The 23,069-nt window shown below is 33.1% G+C and overlaps 2 protein-coding genes and 1 long non-coding RNA gene across 4 annotated transcripts; 2 read left to right on the top strand and 1 right to left on the bottom strand.

Annotated features, from left to right (window-relative positions):
* The first annotated feature begins 1,220 nt into the window (after positions 1 to 1,220).
* LOC112755247 (uncharacterized) lies at positions 1,221 to 4,195 on the top strand. The gene is made up of 5 exons (XR_003178961.3): positions 1,221 to 1,738; positions 2,131 to 2,219; positions 2,310 to 2,490; positions 2,800 to 3,556; positions 3,653 to 4,195. It is a non-coding gene; the product is annotated as an uncharacterized lncRNA (long non-coding RNA).
* Positions 4,196 to 12,773: 8,578 nt separating this feature from the next.
* Positions 12,774 to 15,894, top strand: LOC112720365 (uncharacterized). Its single transcript, XM_025771285.2, has 5 exons — positions 12,774 to 13,017; positions 13,384 to 13,564; positions 14,177 to 14,459; positions 14,686 to 14,772; positions 15,050 to 15,894. The coding sequence occupies exons 1-5, from the start codon at positions 12,943 to 12,945 to the stop codon at positions 15,528 to 15,530; spliced, it is 1,107 nt and encodes a 368-aa protein (XP_025627070.2). The 5' UTR covers positions 12,774 to 12,942; the 3' UTR covers positions 15,531 to 15,894.
* Positions 15,895 to 16,786: 892 nt separating this feature from the next.
* On the bottom strand, positions 16,787 to 22,760 carry LOC112755227 (disease resistance protein Roq1). 2 transcript variants are annotated; one of them, XM_025803193.3, is made up of 5 exons: positions 22,010 to 22,760; positions 18,769 to 19,867; positions 18,383 to 18,682; positions 17,347 to 18,285; positions 16,787 to 17,266 (listed from the first exon to the last, which is right to left on the bottom strand). In XM_025803193.3, the coding sequence occupies exons 1-5, from the start codon at positions 22,495 to 22,497 to the stop codon at positions 17,264 to 17,266; spliced, it is 2,829 nt and encodes a 942-aa protein (XP_025658978.1). In that variant the 5' UTR covers positions 22,498 to 22,760; the 3' UTR covers positions 16,787 to 17,263. The 2 variants fall into 2 exon arrangements, with proteins under 2 accessions (XP_025658978.1, XP_025658970.1); XM_025803185.3 differs by having other exon boundaries at positions 16,787 to 18,285.
* Positions 22,761 to 23,069: the final 309 nt, after the last annotated feature.

Raw genomic sequence — 23,069 nt, 5'->3', positions numbered from 1 at the left:
GTATTTTTCAACGGTCAAAAATAAAAATGTTCACAGAATAAAAGGTTAAAGACTTATTTATTTTTTTCTCATAATATTATAATAGAGTCCGTAGAGGGAAAACTGAGTTTTTGTTGACTAGAAAGTTTGACCAAAATTCTGCTTTCTACAATTCTACTTATTATTTAATCAACACTGACGTAAAAAATTTTCTAAAGTAAAAAGACTATATTATTTTATATGAAAAATGAGTTCACATATTGCATGTTTCAATGCTGAATTAACTCATCATATGGAAAAACTTTAAAATATATCGCTATATTATTATTTTAATAATTTTTAATCGTTAATTTTAATTATTAAAAATATATAATTAAAATTAATAATTAAAAATAGCTAAAATATCAATATATTGATATATTCAAAAGTTACCTATGTTACTTTATTCGTTGTAACAAATTAATAATTAACATCTATTATTATGGACATATAAAGGGGATGATGATAACGCATTACGTATGATAACAAAATTACAAAGTCTTTGTAATGATAGCACATTACATACATTAATTTTTTCCCCATTTGAGTGTTGTTAATTACATAAATAAAGTTATTTAAATACAATACTTTTTTTTTTTGGTTACCAATACTTTTTTACTAGAAGGTATCTTTTCAATTTTTCTTCTTCTCTTCTTTTTTATTTACATCTTAGCAACCGAATTTGCTTTGTACTTTAAAAAATGAAAAATGTTGGGACATTAAAAAGAGGAGTAGAATTTTTTTAATATTCAACCATTTTTTTTAAATACTTATTTGAAATATTGCAAAAGTAGTAATTTTTTTAAAGGATTCAACGCCACTACAAGAAAAATGGGGAGTGGATCATTTCCAGTGGAAAAAAAACTGGATAGTATCAATTATTTAATCTCATCCTTCGATCTTTTTTTCATATTTATTTTTACTCCTACTTATAAAATTAATGGTGAGAGATCACAATTTATTTTCTAAGTGTTAAAAAAAATCAAGAGGATCAATTTCCAGAAAAATGGCCCATAGCCTCGCTTTTTTTGCAACGCTTTAAAAACGTGGCCAAAAGTGGTCAGTGGCCACGCTTTGATGACAATGGCGATTGAATAGAGACTTTGCTATGTTTTTTTGCTACGCTTCAAAAAGGAGACGAAAGGGGTCTCTGACCACGTTTTTATAAGGGTGACAACTGATTCAACATTTGGCCACGTTTTTTTGTCAAAGAAAAATTGGTACACTTTTAAAGCGTGACGACAGATTTTTTTATTGTAACATTTTTAAAGCGTATCCGTTTTCTACAAGTCTTTTGACACGCTTCAAAAGCGTGGCCAAAAGGTTCCCCCCAAAAAATTTCAAACTTGTGCCTACCCTTCACTGTGCCTAAGCCCTAACTCGTTCAAAGACCCCTAAGCTCTTTCAGAGAACTCCTTCTTCAAACATTAACTCGTTCAATAAACTCACCCTAAGCCCTCTATTCAATATTCATTGTGCCTCACCCACGAAGAACCCCATCACTCCACGAAGTACCACGGCACTCCTGGAAGAATGTCGCCGCGCTCGCAATGCCTCCGCTGGCAATCCCTCTTCCGGCACCCCTAACCCTCCTTCTGCGGTGACTCTCTCTGGTGGTGACTCCCTCGCTCACTTGCCGTCGCAATTCCTCTGTGGATGCTCCCTCCGCTGCCACTCCCTTCCGTCGCTGCTAACCCCTAAACCCTACATATTAAACTCTGTAATCAAACCAGATAACAAAAGAGTGTTGAAGTTTAATTTAATTGGTTTGTGTGTATTTCTATACAGTTCCAACACTAAATGAAATTCGTGTTCAATTCCACGATTCCTGAGATTGACACGGTTGGATTGTTTTTAATTTTATAAGATTGTGATTTGTGATGGCTGGTACTCTGTGTGCGGACAGTAGGGATGTCTTTCTTTAGTGTAACTGTCTAATGATTTCAAATTCCTAACAATTTGATGTTGAATAAAGCTTTAATTTTCTACCTTTGTTGCTTTGGCTGCTGTTTCTAAAAGGCTACATAGTACTTACATTTCCTTTGACATGTTATAAGAAATTGATACCACTAGACCAACTATTTATTCATTAAATACTCATGTTTTTCTCAGAGATTGCGTTGAAGAATATGATGGAGGAATTGAACAAGAGAATCTCTTATTTAGAAGAGAGAATTGCAAAGGAAGAATAAGATAAGTTGGTAAGAATGACTGGTTGAATATTCCAACTGAAGAGTCTATTTTTTCCCTCATTGTTATTTATTTATTTTTGAAACTGTTGAGTTTTGCAGACAAATTTATATCATGACATGTATAAAGGATTAGATGAGTTCAATATGAGCCTGCAGCGGTACAATAGTCTTCTTAAGTCAGATCTTGAAGCAGCTAATGAGGCACAGAGAAAACTTGAAATAGAGATCGCTAGCAATTTTGGAGGGGGTCCTCATGTCGTTGTTGCTTTTAAAACAACAAGTATATGAGATCTGATATTTTGTTATTGAATTTTACTTGGTTATTTTTTCTTCAATGCTCTGTTTTCTTAGCTTAAAGGACAAATTCTGAAAATTGTAGTTTGTTTGTCGACTATGGAATGAAAATATGTCCTAAAATTTATGTTATTATTATTATGAGGGTATCAAATTATAGTGAATTAAAGTAGATTGAGGGAGGAATAATGAAATGTATTTGCTTATTTAACCTTTGCTTATTTTGAATTAAATATTGGCCTCAGAATTATTCCTAAGCATTGATTCCTAATGAATATTGCTTTGAACTTTGCAGGTTGCAATGACACATCCAACAGCTTTAACTAACTGCAACATCGACATGGAAAGTTTAATTTCTGACCAGAATAGAAGCATTGCTACACTTGCTATTACCACTCTTTTAAAGACAGGAAATGAATTAAGTATAGACCGTCTTATGAAGCAGATTTCAATTTTATGTCTGATATTACTGATGAATTCAAAATTGTTGTTGTAGAAGCAATAAGATCATTGTGCTTGAAGTTCCCTTTAAAATATAATTGTGATGAATTGAAGGTTCTACTTGGCTCTGTTTATTAATTATTTTTTCTAGTCGATGGTATTTCTCTAGGATTTTACTTTTAATTTTTTTATGTGATAATTGGTATAACTCAATTTAAAACCTCATATAATTGTGAAAAGTATGAACAATTGATTTGCCTATTGATATTAACAGTAGCACATTCATATACAAAAAACGTAAAATCTAAATGTAATTTGTCACTATATTGTTCTTATATTTGATTACATATTTCATATAACATGATTCAGCTCTCTTCTTGTGAATCGCTTGTCAGGGAAAATTCCAAAGCAGCTAGGAAATATTATAATATTACTACTACTCTCACATACCTGTATGTTTTGAGCTTTTAAGTGTATTCATTCATATAGTGTGCTTTTTCTAATATTCACTGAAATGATAATTTTGAAACATTAATTGGGATGTTGGAAGCAAACAATTTTTCTGGAGTTGTTCCATCTGAACTTGGGAAGCTGATCAACTTACAGACCTTGTAAGACCTTTGTTCCATTTATACTTTTTAATGATATGATTTTTTATTGATTTTAATTATTTCTTAAAATCTATTTCTGAAATATTACCATTGAAGGGTACTGTCATTAAATCAGTTGACCGAGAACTTACCATCGGCACTTTGAACTTCCCCCACCATACTCAACAGAAAATGGAAGACACTGTTCCTATTTCCGAAGGTCTCCTCCTATCAAAGATCTTCCAAGTACTTCTCTTCCTCCTTCTTGTCCTAATAATAATAAGCCTAATTGAAAAAAGTCAAATCCTAGTATGTGTTAATTTTTAAATAAAAGGTGTCGAGGTAGATAAAGCATCTGAACTGACATGGTTAGAGGAGACTAAACCGCCAAAGAACTTGATGGTTAAGAGAGGACAATACATAGGCCCTACTATAAGAAGACGTTGACGGCGAAGATAAATATAACTAGTTTGTAAAAATTTATTTTTTTATATTTTCTTTTGCACTGCTGTGTTTGATTTGAATAGAGCTTGTAATCATTTGCGCTGTTATTTGAATTTCGATCTGTATATAATGTTTTAGCCTTCTTTTGATCTTACCTATTCGTTTACGATTATCCTTGCGAATGCGACATGATTTCTTGTTTACGCTTTTGTTTAGCTTATTCTTCAATGCTCATAGATATGAACTCTTTCAACTATATTTATGTACGTATTTTATTTCTAGAGGTCATAATACCTCGTCACCTCTACTTTACGACTTTAGCGTAAGACTCTATGTGGTAGGTGTTACAATTGATCGATCAACAAAATCAACTCTGGGCACAAGTTTTAATAGAGAAATACGGCAGACAGCAGAATTAACAATAGACCATTATTGCTAAACGTGGAGACTATCCTTTGGAAAAGTTTGGCTGAGATATAGAATTTGGTAACACCAAACATAGGTCACTTGATAGGTGTTGGAGAGAGTATCTTTATTTGGAAGGACTAGTGGATGGATGAAGGAATTATCCTTACAAATGTAGCCTCTCCTGTTTTGTCGTTTGAGAAGGTGAACCAAAGGATGAGTGCCTATGTGAATAGAGATGGATGTTGAAAAATCTATGAATTAGATCATCTTCTTCCAAATAATCATCTTTTAAAAATTTTGAACACTTCTCCCCTATCAAAAGATGAAGGCAACGATATGTTGATTTGGAGGCCAAATCCAAAGGGGTCTTTACCATAAAACATACCTACAGGTCTCTCAGGAACCAGACTCAGCCATAACAAGATGTGGCAAAGTATCTGGGAGTGAAAGGATCTCCAAAGAGCAAAAATTTTTGTCTGGCAATTAACTCATGGAGAAATTCTAACAACGACCAGGACTGCAAACTGGAGAAGAGATAATAACCAGAATTGTCTGTATTGTGACTCGGACATTGATACCCCTATCCATGCCATTAGAGATTGTCCTGGAGCATCTGTTGTGTGGACCTTGCTGCTAAATCCTCAAAGGGTGGGAGAATTCTTCAATTTCGGGTTGCAATATAGGATTCTAGCTAATCTCAATGAGAATTTTGGGAACGATTGTGAAATAGATTAGAAGGACTAATTTATGATTGCTACTCGGTCAATCTGAAAATTCAGGAATGAATTCATTCACTCAAACAAGAGTTACCCCTTGAAGATCAAAGAGATGAAAATCAAAAGGTTAACTAGAGAAGTAAGGGAAGCTACAAGAGGGGAGGATGGAAATCTGCAATAAGTTAACATTTCACTCGTATGGCAACCTCCTCTTCACCAGTGGGTCAAGCTAAATACTGGTGGAGCCTTGCAAGGTAACCCTAGGCCTGCTAGTTGTGCAGGGGTGTTTAGAGATGGTGTGGAAGGTTGGATTTTGGGGCATGGGTATAAGTTGGGAACTGTCAAAGCGATTCAGGTAGAGGTGGAAGCCATTTTTAAGGGTCTCCAGATAGCTAAGAGGAAGGAAATCTCCAAGATTACCATTGAGAGTGACTTGTAAGGGGCCATTGAGTTAGTTAGAAATTTCCCGAAGTTCCATCCTAGTTTCACTCGTCCAATAAAGAAGATTGTGGCACACTTAGCAAAAAATTGACAAGTACAAATCAGACATGCTTATAGAGAGGAAAACCAGGTGACAAATGGATTAGCCAGCTTAATGTTGGATCAGAATTGTAACCGTGTGTAATAAGAACACTCTCCCTTCTCGATCTCTTTAGCCTTCTTTACTCATAGAAACGGGGTTCAATTTTTTCGTTTATCTTAGTTTCTTTGTTTATTCTTGGCCTTAGGCCCTCATTTATATATATATATATATAAAAGAATTAAGAGTGGTAAAATTATTTTTTTCTGCCAAGGATCGAGTTGATCGCTAGGACCGACCCGACACAACCCGAAAACAGCAATTTTAAAGCAGTAACAACCATCTCGGTTTTAAAGATGAAGGCTTTCATGATGTGATGTGTGCTGCTACTAACACAGGGAGTAACGTTGTCACAAGATGCCGATTAAAGGTTGCCAGAGAGAAGAGTCGATAGTTGAAACCTCATCCAATATACTAAGATTATGGGCTATTCGAAGGCTTTGCAACACGCAGTTGTTCCACCATATTGTTCTTCAATGCGAAAAGCTTCCTGCAGCAGAGAAGATGCTGCTAGGACAAAAGCACCTCGCAACCTGCTACCCAAAATGGCACACGAGCTCCATCAAATCCACTACCATTCTTCAGGTAAGTCTCTTCATTGCGGTATTACCAACAACCACCTCTGTTCGCCGTGAAGGTGGTTTGGACACGAGCAATGATCGATTATTCGCTTAAAGACTGTGTCGCTGAAGCTGTATGTAACCCAAGAGATTGAATTTGCCGCTGAATATGGCTAGCAATACGATGCTGTGATTGAAGCCCTTTTCTGGTTGATGACTTATGCTATTTGGGGAGGGGGTTATTGCTCAAATTACTTGGAAGAGCATCTTTGCTTTTCATCCTTGCCACCGCGTGTGCCATCAAATTCACCTCTCTTAAAACCCATACGAACGCGCAGAGAAGAGAATTTTCTCGTGATGGAGGTAATATCACATAGAATGGGGTCAACTTCCCACAGCTTCGTTCCTACTTTAATTGCTTGTATCAGTGTAAGGTTATCTGCTTCAATGACTACCTTCCCCAAATTTAAATTTTCAGTTAGAATGCTAGCTTCTCTTAAAGCTATTGCTTCATCCATTAGCATGATGAGGCTTTGATTGTGATATCAGATTCTTACTATATCTGATCATGCCATTGTGGCATCATCTTTGGTCTCTTTGGAGAAGCCAGCATCAGTATTAATTTTGATCCACCCTTAGCTTTGTTCCTTTTTCTAGCTTTGGTTGGATTGTGGTTGTTTTCTTTATTCTTTGCTTCCTCGATTTTGGCATAGAGAATAGTAAAATTAGGTTCTGATTTGTTAATATTAAAAATTGTTGCATTTTTTATTTTTAAATTGACCACATTACTAGTCTTAGGCTTCTTCATCTGTCAAATTTTTTCTGTTTACTCTCCTCTTTTAATTACCTCCATTTGCCTAAAAGCCAATCTTCTAATGATCTCACTGAAATTCAAATCGAGGTACATTGGATCTGTGTCCCAAACTACGTGGCTCTAGTCCACTCGTATTTCAACAAGGTATGCTTAGTTGTCTCATGTTCCTGCAAACATATAGGACAAAGGAGATTATCAGTAATCTTCTTTTTGTATAAATTTACTTTTACTAGTAGTATATTCTGAGCAGCTTTTCAAAGAAACTGTCTAATCCTTTGAGGGACTTTCATATCCCATATTCCTTTTTAGAGGTCTATCAGATTCATGCTTGAACTTGCCCTGGTCTCCATACCTACGTTATCTTCTTTCTTCGCTACATGGTACCCAATTTCACCATATACTCCCCATCCTTTTAAATGGCCAAATAAGTTGGTCCTCCACTTTGTATTTGCTAATTGGGATTTGAAAAATCTTGTTTCTGATGAAAGGTGAAAACTCTTGAATTTTTCTGAAGTTCCACCCTCCCTCTTGATTCAGAATCTCTGACACTTTAGTGTATGTTAGATTTTTCCCTCTAATTAGCCTGTCCAAATCATGATTATCTTCCTAAATTCTAATTTTGGTATCTTTTTTCAAACTCCACTTATCATTCCTTAGCAGAAAATTCTTTTCTTGCAAGATACTTTTTCCAAGTCAGGTAGAATGTTCCTGATTTTTAACTTCCCAAAAGTCTCCTTTCGAAAAATATATGGCCTTTAGAATTTACCCAAAGCGCTTTAGGATTATTGGCAAATTCTCCATGTTCGCTTGGCTAACTGAGATGTGTTTTGGTGAATAAAATCCTTAAAGCCCATACCTCCCTCCTTTTTACTTACACAAACTTTATTCCAACTCTTTCCTAATGATTTCCACCAGAGGAAATCTCAAGACACGCTTGGCATACGAGAGAATAGCTTGGATAATCACTTAAATCAACACCTCATTTTTCACTTGATTTAAAAGACTTTCCTTACACCCTTCAATTTTTTCTTCAACTTTTTTCACTATCCAATCTAACACTCTGCCTCTGGATTTATCCTAGTGGGTCAGGAGTCCTAAGTATTTTCTTGGACTATCCCACATTAGAATACTCAAGATCTACTCAATATTCACTCTTATCTTGATTGGGACGTACGTACTAAAAGTGATGATAAATTTCTCTACATTTTTTCTGAGACAGTCATGTAAGTGTTGAGAATCTGCATTAGCTGGTAAACCTCCTCCTTCTCTGTTCCTGCAAAAATAATACAATAATTCGTAAACAATAAATGAATTAAAGGAGGTGTTGTTGGGACGAGTTTCATCAGAATGATATATCAAAATAAATGTTTATCACCTGTCATCAAATAATATGTTATACTCTATCTTTTAAGATTCAATTTGACATCTATAATACTCTATCATGTCATCATTTAATTACTAAAAAAACTAATCTGATTTATAGTTATATTTTTATAAGATTCAATTTGACATCTATAATATTTCAAAAAATAAATTCACACACATGATCTTTTAGAAGTTATTTTAACAATTAACTCAAGAAAAATTAGTTGAAAAATAGAAGAATGTCATGATAACTAAATAAGTAAATAGTAAACAACAAGTTTAATATTTTTGGAGGAGTCCGCACCAATGACTTTTGCCCTGTTCAAAAAATTTTAGGTTATTTTATCTTTAATATATAGAGCCCTAAATAGTTTAATATAGCCATATAATTCTACTTTTAACTCCAGGGGAAATTAAAATAATGAATGTTGTTTTTAAACCACATAACTGAGCATGCACTACTTGAAAAGCCTAAAGTTGATGGTCTTTTTTTTTTTTTTTTGGTCAAGAAAGTTGATGGTCTATACACTGACATTTGTAAATCTCACAAGGTTAAGTATCTAAATATCATCAACTCTCTTCCTTTTTTTTTCAGCAGCAAATTGGCTTGCATGCTTTCATTTCTATGGCCTTTCACAAAGAGAAAAAAAATTGGGAAAAGGGGGGGGGGGGGGGGGAGGGATATAGCATACCTTGAAGTTAATTGATTGCAATACTAGTGCATAAGTGCATATAACTAACTCATATCAAAATTATACAAAATAAATTACTAAAATGATATAAAAAGATTCACATAATTGATAAAAATAATAGGAAAAATACTAATGATGAATAAATCTACGAAAAATTTAAAAACACAATAAAAAATTATATATTAAATTTATATTCTAAAAACAAATTTTAGAGATCAAATTTTAATGTAATTTTTTGCAAGCATCATTAAAAAAATTATTTTTAAAATTTGATAATTTTATATAAAATAAATTTTTTTAAAAAATATTCTATTGAGAATGATAAAATATTTTTAAAAAAGAAAAAGAAAAAAATCTAGAAATTAAATTATGGTTCGAATTTTTTTATGCAATTTCTATATATTTATTCAAATATTATCACAAAAATTAAAAATTCAAATCAAATAGATAAATCGTTTGATAAATATAAATTTTTTTATTATTAATAAAAAATATAATATTTATTAGTTATTATTGTTACATTTTTAAATTATTCATAAACTATTTTATCGATAATATTTTTTAAGAATATTTTGGATAATTAACTCTAATTATATACTATTGAAAAAGGAAATTCTACTGCATAGATTAGAAAAAAAAATATCCACGTGTGAAGACTTCGTCTGTGTATTTTTTTTTTTTTAACGGGGATTTTGTCTGTGTATTGAGTAAGCCACATACATTTTTACTGGGCCTGAATCATTCGTTAAAGCAATAGCCACTGTAAATGTGGCAGTGTGTCTCGTTGAATTTTTAATTAGTTGTTGACTTGTAATTATTTAACTCTTTTTGTGGATTCTTTTTATTTTCTCATGTTTCTCACTTCTCAGGGATTGAAGGCCTAAACAATCTAGGATTTTTTTTTTGGTGACTTTAAACAATCTAGGATTGGAGAATACTCTTCGGCTCCAAGCACATTTTTTATTTTATTTTCCTCTTAATTTGCCGTTCTCTTGATTCTTTTGTTAGAAAGCTCGTCCGGAAACATAGGATAGACGTTGAACAAGACAAAAGAGAAAAGAAGAGGGATATCTCGAGACTAAATATATAATTTGAAATCCTATAAAAATTCTCTATAGCAATCTTTTCCAATGAAAGAAAACATGCTAAGGTAATTTTTAGACTTTTTGAACAATGAAATGAAAGGAAGGAACATAAAAATTTTGGGTTGCAAATGAGAAACGAATGTACATAATGCATGTTAACACGGTTATGAGCTTGTAAAAAATCAGATGATTTGGTTTGGCTTGACTGATACAATATTAGTTGACCATAAGCCATTTGAGGAACTTTTAAATTTGTATTTAAAATTATATTTTTTGGGACAATATCTGGGCTGGGCAGCCCAACTCGAACCAAGCTAGGGTCCAGGTTCCAACCAGTAGTACTACGGGATAGTAGCACAACCTTAAATAATATCCTCTGGCAACCGGGACGGTTTTTCTTTTTCTGGAAGTGATCAACTTGATAATCAGATTCTTAGGACTTTTATAGATGTTCAATATACTCTTCGCCAAGACAATACGGGCCTTACACATGCCATCAACATTTCTGCACTTGATGCCAACGGATCCCATTTACTGCGGTATCTAAAGATGGACAACAAAACTTGCACGGTAAAAAGTGCCATACTGATGGCCATGTCAAAGAGTATTGTAACATTAATCCCAAATAAATATGGACTATTACGAATGTCAAATCAAACAAAAGCTCCGCCATGACATGCCATAGAGGAATCCGGTAGTTTTGTTGGAAGAAGACTTTAGTGTTATCTTGATTATTTGATTTATGTTATAGTAAATAGTTTTTGTTATTTGTATGTCTTTCTTAACGATTAGTTTTTGAGGAATATAGTACTTTTTAGAAATTTCAGTTTCCATATGGCTGAAAAACATTTGTTGCTTATTGACTGATATTGATCTTGTATGGCTTCTTTGTTAATCATCAATTGTCTTGTTGTGTTCCCCATTGTTGCTGAGTTTTTTTTTGTTGCAACTTACAAAATTGTATTATCGCCATTTTGATAACAACAAGACATTCTGTTGTACAAATTGTTGTGCATGCAGAGACAGTTTGTTTCTTTGATTATTTCATAAAATAAATCTCTCTACTTCTCACATTTAAAAATCCGATCAATTTGGTGAATGGGAAAATGGATATACAGCAACCTTACATGCCTTGCTTGTGAACCAAGGAAGTGTTCGATTTGTTCTTTGGTAACAACATGGTTTGTGCCATGTTAATTGGCTTTGCAGATGAGCATCATAATTGCAGATGTCCATTGTTTTCTGTATCTGTATTTCATTTATCTATCATGGAGGATGCTATTGATATGAATTACATTAACAGTTCTGCTTCTCAAAAAGTTCAAAATTTCTTAACTGTTAATGTAAAGAGTAGACATGTCTATTCCATGGTAGATTATTTGAAAATTATTTTGACAGAGGATGACTTGTACCCATTTATAGATGAAATTAAGGAATTTCTTTAGATGGAGTCAAAGGATCCTCTTTCTCCTAAATCAAAGAGGCCAAAGCTCTTCTAGAGTTATTTCCATTTTAACATCTTTTCTTGATGTTTTGTTTAAGTTTTTCTTGGATGTATTTATGGTTTAAGAATTAAGATTCTACCTGTGTTTTGTGCTCCACACTGAAAGAATTGGGTTGAATTTTTGAAAGAATTCATTTGTAATTCAATTCTCACAACAATTGTTCAATTTGGGATGAATGTGATGTTATTAATAGTATTTTTAATTTCTTTTACATTCAGAATACAAGATGCGGGATTAAGATGGACACAAATAATATTTTTGCATCTAAGTTAGACTGTTTCATCAATTAGCAAACACATATTTAATTAGATTAAGAGAGAAAATTAAATATACCATACATGTGAATAGTGAACTAAGACACTTGTTTTTTCTTCTTCTGATGATAGATATGCAGAGTATTAAGCTATCTAATTCAGTAACCAGTAACCACTGTAGAAACAGAGATCATTAACCTGATCAGTACTTTCTTTTATCCTGTTTCAGTGACAATCTCTCTAGTGCATAGCAACACAAGAAAACAATAAATCGAAACGATGCCATTGATAATTTGATATAACACAACTTCATTTATCAAGTATGATTATATTTATAAGCAATTTATTTTAAGAAACCCATCTCTACATGCACAACAATTTGAATATCAGGTACTCATATCATGCAATTCAAAACAACAAAAATAAATGTAATTAGACAACTTGCATAAATATAGTGCAAAACTCCTACTAATTTTCGGAAGCATATCTACATAAGAAGAATAAAACTTTTATTGTCAGGGGTCCAAAAAGAAAAAGCAGAAACTAGCTACGATCAAAGGCTAGACTGAGCAGAAACATGTTTGAAATTAATTCTCATCTCATAATCCTTTATGCTGCTGCAAAAAGTCAAAAACCGTTCCTAGTTTCCAATCTCTATTCATTTATTTATTTAGATGATCACGGTTGAGACTTCAGTGGCTCACATAAAAACCTTTATTCATTTACTTATTTCTTTTTTTTTTTTAAGAAGAAAATCAATTATTTTCATTTATTTATATTTCTACTTAAACTTTTTCAGTGCCACCCAAAAGTCCAGCTTATAAAAAAATCGTTTTCATTCTGAGGTGCAGGGAAGGGATAAATTGATGGGGTTGTCACAAAGTCACACGAGCAGGGGAATTTTTGTTATTTTAAGGAAAACATTAAAAAGAAACCTTAATTCTCTCATAAAAAACACAGAACATAGTTTAGAAGCTGTGTTTGATGGCTTCTTTTGGTTGCTCTTCAGCAGGGCTTGTCTTACAGCGAAAACTTGCCATGTTCAGCAACATTTTTAAGGTAACTAACACCTTTTTTTTATAGTATCAAAAGTCACTGCAAAGTTTTTAGATTTTTTTTTTGACTGTGTAATAATATTGGGATTTTGATGTATAATATTTATATTTTGTTAAAATTTCAAGTATGTTAGCAGTAATGAATTGGTTTCCTCCAAATGCAAATTGGATTGTAAGCTGGCTTAACTCAAAGCATAATAGAGTAGCTCAATTAGAAGACAAAATTGGCTATGCTATGTTTTGTGACTTTGTTTTAGTAACTTTTTTGTTACAGTTGTATGACTGATAAATTTGAACATCAATACATGCATAGTTTTACAGTTGATTAACATAATTTGTTTATTTGTTCCTGAATTCTTGTTTATGGCAGGGTTCTCAACAACTGTTGCCCTCTGTTGCATGGAAACCAGAGATCGTTAGATATCAATATCCTTGTCTTAGTCTGATTCTTGGCGAGAAATCAAGAAAATCACAAAATGAATGGTTAAATTTGAACCAGTTTGCCAATGTTGACTTCACAGCTCAAAGGCCTATGCTTGTTGATTCCCAAGGTGTGCATGCTGCTCATTGAAGTGTTATATAGTTTCGCGGATCGCTTCCGTGTACTATTAGAACTTAGAATATTTGTGAGGTACATGAGTTATGTATCCTTCTATTTTCTTTCTAGTTGTCTTATGTCAAATGTGGAAGCTTTGGCTAGTTTCCCCAATTGAGTTCAAATTCTTGTAATATCCTCTTATTCTTAGTTGATTATAGTAAATTTTTCTCTTCTGTATTTTGGTATGTGGATGTAGGATTGTAGTTCATTTTGGGTTGAACAACGTTATCATTACTTTTTATGATAAAGGCACAAGAAAGGTTATGTTATTTCGACATGCTGATCAAGGCACCAATGACCTACTTCAACTCTCAGAAGGGTGATCAGAGGTTTGCTTAGAGTATAAGCTCCAAGGACTTGTGGGTTAAGGCACCGGCATTAAGAAGGCATGACCATGATGTTTGCCTATTAGTGTTTACCCGGTTACAAAAGCTTCTACACTATGTTTGTCTTCTTTAGATTTCATTAGCTGATAAATTTCTTTTGACTGCATTTGATGCTGAGATAAATGTAACTTGTTCTGATGAAGTCTATTTTGCTTAATTTCGTTCATCTTTTGTTGCAGAAACATTCCCAAACACAATTATTTTCAGCTTTGACATTGATGAGTGTCAACAACTGTTTACACCACTTAGCTATCATATTGGCGTTACCCTGAAGCCTTTGCTAGATGTTTTTCAAGACCCTGCTCTAAGTTCAAAGATACAAGTTCATCCAGATGGTCAAGTTACGTTTTTGGGTTCCGCGATTCAGATGAAAGAGTTTCTTTCTCCAGTTGCTGAGTTATACTTATCACAAACCTCAAATAAGGGAGAGAAACAGTCTATTCTTGTTCCACACTTCAGTAGGTATAATTTTGTTGATTTAGCTTCAACTGCATGCTTGAAATTCTGATTGTTTCTAGGAAAAAAAGGACTATTTATGTTACTAAAAGCATACTATTTTGCAGTTGCACTTGAATATGTCATCTGTGTTTATAGCACACTACTAATCATTATTTAATGAACCTTCTTTTGAGTAGATTTTTCAGTTTGTATCAAGGAACAGACTTTACTGAGATTTCTCTATGGACAGGTTGATCATGAACATGTATGAAGCAGAAACCAGAAGTCATTCCTCCACAATGGAGATTCATTCTACAATAACTGTTCCTTTAAGAAGGTATTCAAAACATGATTTCTTTGACAGTTGAACCCTTCTCCTGATTTTTGCTCAATGTTACTCTGAGAAAATTAATTTTTTCCATCTTTCATAGCATTTAAAATGTGTTTTTTTTCCTCTGCTGTTTAAAGATGAACTACTTATTATGTGTAGCTTTCACTTGTGTTATATAATACAAAAAGAACAAAAATAATTGTATAATCTTTCTTATGTAATGGCTAATGTAATAACTTGGTAACGAAATGTATTAAGTTAAAGCTTTTCTCTTGATTTACAGTCCTGAGAGAGTTAAAGCCAAGCCATTGAAGAAAAAGAACAAGAAAGTTGCAACCGAGAGGGATCTCTACAAGAAGAACTACTTATACGCGTGTGAGAGTCTTCTATCCTTGATGGTTGACAAGAGACAGCACCGGAAAACAGCAATTATCTCGCTAAAGAAATCTTGCCCCGAGCTTCCACACCTAATGACACAATTTTCTGTTGGCATTGCTGTACTGCTTTCTGTCATCTATAAACTCGCATGTGGGAGAGTTCCCTTTTGCACATCTAAGCTCTTAAACACTGGATTTGGATTCGGGCTAGTTTGGCTTTCTTGGGCAGTAAGCAAGCAAAGGGATACAATCATCAACATAAGCAAGAATGCCGGGAAGTTAGGACTAAAAGATGAGGGAGCAATTCGAAAGGTGGATAAGAGTGTAAAAGAAGTTTACTTTCGAGCTGTGGCATTGCTAGCTCTGGCTATACTGAGGCTTGCTTGAGTGCTACCTCCAACTGCGTGGTTGCGAAAAAGTTCGAAGAAACACTGATTTTGTTGGATGTATATGGGCCATGGCTTTTGGTAAAGTGATAGCAAAGCTGAGAAATCTTGGTTACTTTCAAGCACTGAGATTGTGAATGTTTTGGCTTGATCAGCACTTAGGCTATGGTTATTGCATAGATTCAGTTATTCAAGCTATGAATATAGTAATTGCTTGAAATTGTGGCAGCAAAACAAAGTGTAGTGTGCCATATGAAATTTTAAATTTTATCTGCAAAGAAAGTCTCATCAGTGAGAGAGTTAGGAAATAGAAAAAGATACATAATACTAATAGGTATGAGCAAGTTTTGTCTCCCTTATTTTTATTACTTTCTTTAATATGTGCTTCCATGGTTAAGAGTTTAAGATTAACTATTAATGCGGAAAATAGAATGTACAGAGAAACGAGAAATCAGAAAATGGTAAGGCTGTTATTTATATAAATAAATAAGTTTCTAATTAATCATTTGAGAGAAATATTAAAAAAAAAACTATAACTCTCATAATTAGAAGCTTTGGCTAGTTTCCCCAATTGAGTTCAAATTCTTGTAATGTCCTCGTATTCTTAGTTGATCATAGTAAATTTTTCTCCTGTTTTTGGGTATGTGGATGTAGGATTTTAGTTCAATTTAGGTTGAAGAATGTTATCATTACTTTTTATGAAGAAACATGGTAGTTAAAAGTAAGGATATGTTATTTCTTGAAAATTCAATGGAGGCAGACTTGGATTATTGGTTGTATTATGTTAGTTTCAGGGCTTGAATGGTTACTCAAACCATCTCATATCTACTAATCAAAGATATTTAGACTCTTTTCTTAAATGGTAGACATTTTTTACTGTCTTATTATACGGTCATTATTTGAGTTCTTAGAATACATGGATATGTCAGATTGTCAGCCACACAAAACAATAAATAAATATGAGAAATTTTGGTTGAGAAATTAAATTTGAGTTGCACTCATACATCATTAGCCACAGCATAGTTTATCGGAGATTCCACTGAAAGTTGGTAGAAAAGGTGATTCCATAGACTAGAGATTAACCGACCATAAATTATATAATAAAAAATTTTCAATATTCAGAGTTTATAATTGACAATGACTAGAAGAATTTATAAAAGGTAGAATGTTATTTAAAAAATATATTTGAATTGTCTCTGATTTCAGTTATTTAAACTGTGATACACAATTGAAAACGTTAAAAATGAAATAAGAATCTTTGATTGAATATTCACTCTCTTTTATATTAAAAGCTATATAAGCACTTGATTAAAATCATTTACCAATGAGTCATTCTCAGGAAAGTTTGTCATAAGTTGATCAAGAATTTTTTTTTCAATTTCATATTCATACAGCAAGTGATCTCAGTGGAGTTTTGATTTTCCTTTGCTCTTCCGGATCATCATACTTCTTACTTCGTCCAGATTTATCCCTGGGATGGGGTTATGATGAGGCTTCAAGTTGAACTCCAATTCAAGATTTTGAATGGCATCCAAGAGAGTTGAGGCATACATTGGAATAACCCCACACCCTTTGATAAAACAATCTTCATCATTTTCTCTCCTTATTTGGACTCTCTTCCCTCTCTTAGGTCTATCAATACTGAATCTGAATGACATCTTTTGGTTGCAAGTGCTATCATCATCATCACTGCCACCTCTGAGTCTGCACCTCTCAATTTCACCCAATATGTTTTCACTACCAAATGGATCAGTCCATATTAAAACATGATCACAGCAACATCGTCGTTTAGAAACAAAGTTTAGATTTTTACTTACAAATGTGTCCTTTACGCCATCTCCGAAGTGGCGGTATTCGCACTTGATATTGACAAGATCCAATTCTTCAAAATAATAAGAAGGTAAGTTTTGAGAAATAACACAACAGAAGAAGAAACCCAACAACTCGTAGTAAGGTTGATGAAGTTCAATTATTATGGATGCTCCTCTTGTTTCACATCCGAACCACTTTGGAACTTTGTACCCAGGATAACAAACACAACCTAACATTTTATGATAATAATAATAATTTATCATCTGATCTGGATCTGCTGACAACAATAAGACATTTCTGAATATTGTGAGATGAGCATCTTCCATAATATCATTCACTGACTCTTGTTCCAATCTCACACAATTTGCAAATGAGATCTTTCTCCTATTCAAACTAAATACTGCCTTCAAATTGAATATTGTTTCAAGTGATGTGCAATCAACAGCATAAAGCTCTTCAATAGATGGTGGAAGTTCTGGTATAGATTGAAGACTACTACAACCACTTACGTCAAGAGCCCTTAACCTTGATTGAGCTTTGATGTTGCGTGGGAGATCAATTAGCTTTCTGCAATTACTAAGACAAAGATACTCAAGAGAAAAAAAGCTACATATTTCATTTGGTAGACTTTTAATTCTCCACAAAGAGATATCCAAATCTGATAGTTTTTCTGATGACACTGAAAATTTCTCCAGGCTTAAACAATTATAAGCATAAAATGTTTTAAGAGACTTAAAATTGCTTTTGACACACTTCAATTTTGAGCAACCAGTAAGATATAAATCCTCAAGAGTTTGGATGGATAAAATAGATGGATGAAGTTGACATAGTTTTTCACAATTCCAAAGATCTATAGTCTTAAGCTTTGTTGCTTTACTGAAATCTGGAAGCTCTACCAACTTGTTACATCCATAAAGGTAAAGCACTATCAAATTCGGAAGTTCCTGTAACAATTCAGAGATACATTCATCACATTCAAAAATCCTCAATTTCCAATCGAAACAAAATGGCTATAAATGAAGTTCATGTTGGTATTAGTACCTGCGTTCCATCCCAAAGTTTAGAAATTTGACTGTTTGGCATCCTAAGCTCAACAAGCTGCTCCACACAAAACATTGATGATAGAGAATTCAGAGGATAACTATTCCACTCCAAATACTTGAGTCTAGCAGAAAATGACTCCGAGGGTATGGGAATGTACACATTCAACTGTTTTTCATCCCGTGGAGCATAAAACTTAAGAAACCTTAGTTGAGGCATATTTTTAAAGGTGTCAGCATTTAAGTTTAGATCTCCAATTTGAGACAAGTCTATCATAATACCTTCAACTAAATTTTTTCCCTTCAAAACAAAAAACTTATAGTAAGAAAAGGCTATTGTATTAGTTCAAAACAAGTAAAAACAAAATGAGTGTACCGTGTACTTACTTTGCTATTTTTCAATAAATTGTGAAAATCTTCAGGTTTATTTATTCGAGTGAGCTCCGTAGGATCTTTATTTGATTCTTGACGAACGACTTCCCAACCCATTTGCTGTATCAAGTCATGCATTTGTATTCTATTGTAGGAAATAGTTATAAGAGCTTTACTTTCAAGATTGTCTATTCCAACATCCGCATAGAAACTACATGAGTCTAGAAACCTTATGACATTATCCTTGCATTCTCCTTTGAAAAAGCATGCAATGTCAAGGAATATGCTCTTGTCCGAATCATCTAATCCATCGTAGCTCAATTTCAACACATTGAAAATCCTCTTATCAGGGCAACTCTGGAGTTTTTTTAGTGCATTTTTCCAAACTACTGCACTTTTTGAGCATAAAAAGGAGCCCAATACTTTTAAGGCTAGTGGAATGCCATTTGCATAATTAACTGCCATTTGTGAAAGCTTTTCGTATCCATTTTCAGGATAGATTTTGTTAAAGGCTTTTATGCAAAAAAGCTCAAGGGAGCTCTTAAAGCTCAATCGCTTGACCTCGTATATTCCATGTGCTCTTGCAGCAATTAGTATCTGCTTGTCTCTGGTTGTTACAATGACCCTACTAGCTGGTGCCAAGCAGGTTTGTTCTCCAGTTAGATAATCTAATATATCTGATGTATCCACATCGTCAAGTACTATGAGAACTTCTTTCTGACTCAATCTTCTCTCGTAAATGGCAGATATTGCGTTGGCAGAACCTTTCACAAGGAGATTTTGTTTCTTCAGCAGTTGAGAAAAGAGTTGCTCATACAAATAATCCAGACCGTGCCTTTCTGATTCTTCTCTGACATTTTTCAAGAAGCAACAACCTTCATACTGTGAGGAATATTTATTGAATATAACTTGAGCAATGGTTGTTTTACCTATACCGCCCATGCCCCAAATTCCAAGGATTCCAACATCATTCGGCTCCATTTTTGCCAATAACGATTCAATAGACTTAACTTGTTCATCAATTCCAACAACACCTTTGGATTTATTTGGACAAATAGGCGGCAACTTCTCATTGACAACTTCAATAATTTTTTCAATGAGCTCAACTTCATTTCTATCATGTCCCAAAAAGAACAAAAAAAGGCAGATATATCACAAGTTCACACTATAATCTAGAAGAAATAGATTAAACAACAATGAACACAAAAGTAATATAAAGAAAATGAACAGGTCTAAGCTAATGATATTAATATTTAAAACACTTTAATTTTTTCTTTTTCTTTTTTTCAAATCAAGATTGCCATGATATCGTCGTTTCTTACTCTAAATTCTAAAATACATTGACCCCCTCCTATTGAAAACCAATAAGTGTAGTAGTTTACAAATTTCTCATCAGTTGAAATTCAAAAGAAAAACCTAAGGTGATTTTTGTCCAGTAATGTACAGAGTTGCTTCAGGTTTTGATGAAAACTAAAATGCTATAATTCTGTTTGCATTAATAAATCAACTTTTTTTGCCCAATTTTTTCTCTTTTATATATTTTTATCTGCTATTTTGTTAGCTAAATTTTAACTGAAGTTTCCTAATAAAATCAAATAAATAACAAGAAATAATGATCTTATATATAGGGGGAAAATATGTTATTTACCTATATATTATCTTTTTTTTTTTTTAACCAAAGATAGAAAACTCAAACCTGCAACCTCTTAATTGAGTATGGGAAAACTATGCTATTTAAGCTATTACTCATTGGCATTACCTATCTATTATCTATTATACAGAAAATTATCCAAGATAATAAAAATAAACATATATTTCTAATGTAATATTTTAAAATAGGTTATATAAGTGTGATCTTTTGGAATTTGTGTTGAATAAAATATGACATCACTTTAAACAACCAATGTATATATATATGACATCACTTTGAGCATTTTGCTAAATGCTATGACTGAAGTGTCGCATTCTATAACAAAGAATGCAGTGTTTCATATATAAAAAAAATGCAAAGAACGCTATACTTTGTATGTACTACTATGTAGTGTTTCATTTACAAAAGATATTAATTAAATAATAACAAAGCTTGTATTGAAGAGGTATGTATAATTCATTTTTTCTTTTTCTTTGCAACATCCATTATTTTAAATTTTTTAAAAAAGCTTACATATAAAAAAATTAAGAAAATATTATAATACATATTTTAATTTTTTTGAATAATTTTCTCTGTTTTATAATATAATATTACAATAGATCAATTAAAATTAATACACTATTAGAAAATTTTTGTTGGTATTGGACTTACTTGAATGAACTGGATGAAAAAAATACTTGGAGGATGTGTAGCAATCCTGAATTTATATATATTGTTTGGATCTAAACCTAGTTATTTTGTCCATTCCCTCTACTTTAAATGGTTTTTGGAATCCCCCATCCATTGATACTTTTAAGATTAATTGTGATGCTTGTTATTTTGGTTCGGGTGATAGCGTTAGTTTTTGCTTGTGTTATTAGAGATTATAATGGGAGTTGGCAAAATGGGTGTTTGGAAATGATTGAGAGTAATAGTATTCTTCAAGGAGAATTGTTTGCTATTTGGAGAGGATGTCTCTTAGCTTGGGATGTGGGTCAACGAGATGTTATTTGTGAGACGAATTGTGTGGAAGCATTTAATCTTGATACTCAAGATGGTTTTGTGTTTATTGATCCATTGGTGCTCAAAATAAGAGATATCATGCGTTGGAATTGGCGTGTTGACTTTCGTTTGATTATGAGAGATGCAAACACAGTGGCAGATACTATGGCAAAGATGGCGATGAAGTTACAACTTTCGCATGTAGAGCTTCTTTTACATTGGGAGGAGTTTAAGAGTAGTCTTAAACGGGACTGTCCCTCTATTTAAGCAGTTCCTTGTTTTGTTTATTTTGTTTTCTTTGTTTAATTTATTTCAGTCGCCAAAAAACCTAGTTATTACACACAAGCATATATTCCATGATGAATACTTGAAAACTACATAAAAATGAGCTAATAACTACTAGATATGTATATATATAATGTATCCTTTTTTGTGTGTGTGTAAATGTAACACAATAGTATTAAACTAGGGGTAACACTATACTATGTGCAGAATTTAAACTAGAAAACATGTTTAAAAGATCTAGGGATGCATGCATGCATATGCCAGAATAATAAATTAAAACATAAAAAGAAGAGTCTAAACAATGAAAGCATTTTTTTTCCTTTGTAAGTAAAGTTTTACCTGATGAAGGTTGATGGATAATGGATTCCAGACAAATCAGCAGCCTTTCTTAATGCAGATCTCCAATTCTGCACCTTTGCCATGTTTTCTCTATACTTCTCAGTGTGGACATCAAAAGCCTCTTCAAAAGTTTGTTTCTGGTGCCTTACATGAGAAGGATCAACATTGTAAAAAACAGGTACCAGAGTCCTTTGATATTGTTCCTTGCATTCAAAAATTTTCACAAGCTCCTCCATACACCATCTCGAAGAAGCATAATCTTTCGAGAAGATGACCAATGAAATGGAAGATTCCTCAATTGCTTGAAGAAGTGCGGATGAGATCTCGTCTCCAGCACCAAGATTTTCCTCGTCAACAAAGAAACTAATGATTCCGTCATCGCGCAATCTTTTTATCAAATGGCAAAGAAAAGAAGTGCGAATTTCTCCTCTAAAGCTTATGAAGAGATCATGTTTGATTAAAGGAACATTGAAAGAAGAAGATGCCATTGAAAGTTGGACAGAAACCCTAGTGGTTGATGATGCTTGTAGTGTTGTTGTATGCGTGTGATTCCTTAGCTTGTTAAGGGTTAAATAAAGAAGCAAGTGAAGTCAAGTCAACGAAGATATATATAGGTAGCTAGGTTCTTCAATTCCTTGTTGTTTCTTCGTTGATTCCTCTTCATTATTGGAGATTTGGAGCTCTCTATTATGATAGCTTTTAATGAAATCTAAAACACAATATCGTGTGGTTGTGCTTGTGTTTCGTGGGTGGCTACTTTTTCCCAATCCGCCATAAATTTGATGTAACTCCATGCTTTGCTTTCCTTTTCTTTCGTGGGCTCATCCCCCTTCAATTACGCCATAAATTTCCAGCCTATTATTCACGTCGTTTAGATTCTCCATTGTCTACCTAGCGAAGCCGATTCTCACATAGTAACAAATAGAAATCACATCTTACTATAATATAATATATGCATAAACTACCACTGCAAATTACGATGAAAAAAATAGCAAATTGTAAACTACTATAGAAATGCATGGGCCTATATGTATCAATAATGCAGAAACTAAGGTGATAT

The sequence above is a fragment of the Arachis hypogaea genome, chromosome 2, assembly GCF_003086295.3.
Source record: "Arachis hypogaea cultivar Tifrunner chromosome 2, arahy.Tifrunner.gnm2.J5K5, whole genome shotgun sequence".
Taxonomy (NCBI): Eukaryota; Viridiplantae; Streptophyta; class Magnoliopsida; order Fabales; family Fabaceae; genus Arachis; species Arachis hypogaea.
Note: the sequence above shows the minus strand (reverse complement) of the source record. Positions and strands in the feature narration are given on the sequence as shown.

Excerpts from the sequence above, each read along its gene's own strand:
- LOC112720365 (XM_025771285.2), top strand. The coding sequence starts at position 12,943 with ATGGCTTCTTTTGGTTGCTCTTCAGCAGGGCTTGTCTTACAGCGAAAA. Across the intron at positions 13,018-13,383 it reads TGTTCAGCAACATTTTTAAG|GGTTCTCAACAACTGTTGCC; the intron begins GTAACTAACACC and ends TGTTTATGGCAG. Across the intron at positions 14,773-15,049 it reads ATAACTGTTCCTTTAAGAAG|TCCTGAGAGAGTTAAAGCCA; the intron begins GTATTCAAAACA and ends CTTGATTTACAG.
- LOC112755227 (XM_025803185.3), bottom strand. The coding sequence starts at position 22,497 with ATGGCATCTTCTTCTTTCAATGTTCCTTTAATCAAACATGATCTCTTC. Across the intron at positions 18,683-18,768 it reads ATTTATTGAAAAATAGCAAA|GGAAAAAATTTAGTTGAAGG; the intron begins GTAAGTACACGG and ends TTTGTTTTGAAG. Across the intron at positions 18,286-18,382 it reads AACTTTGGGATGGAACGCAG|GAACTTCCGAATTTGATAGT; the intron begins GTACTAATACCA and ends GAATTGTTACAG.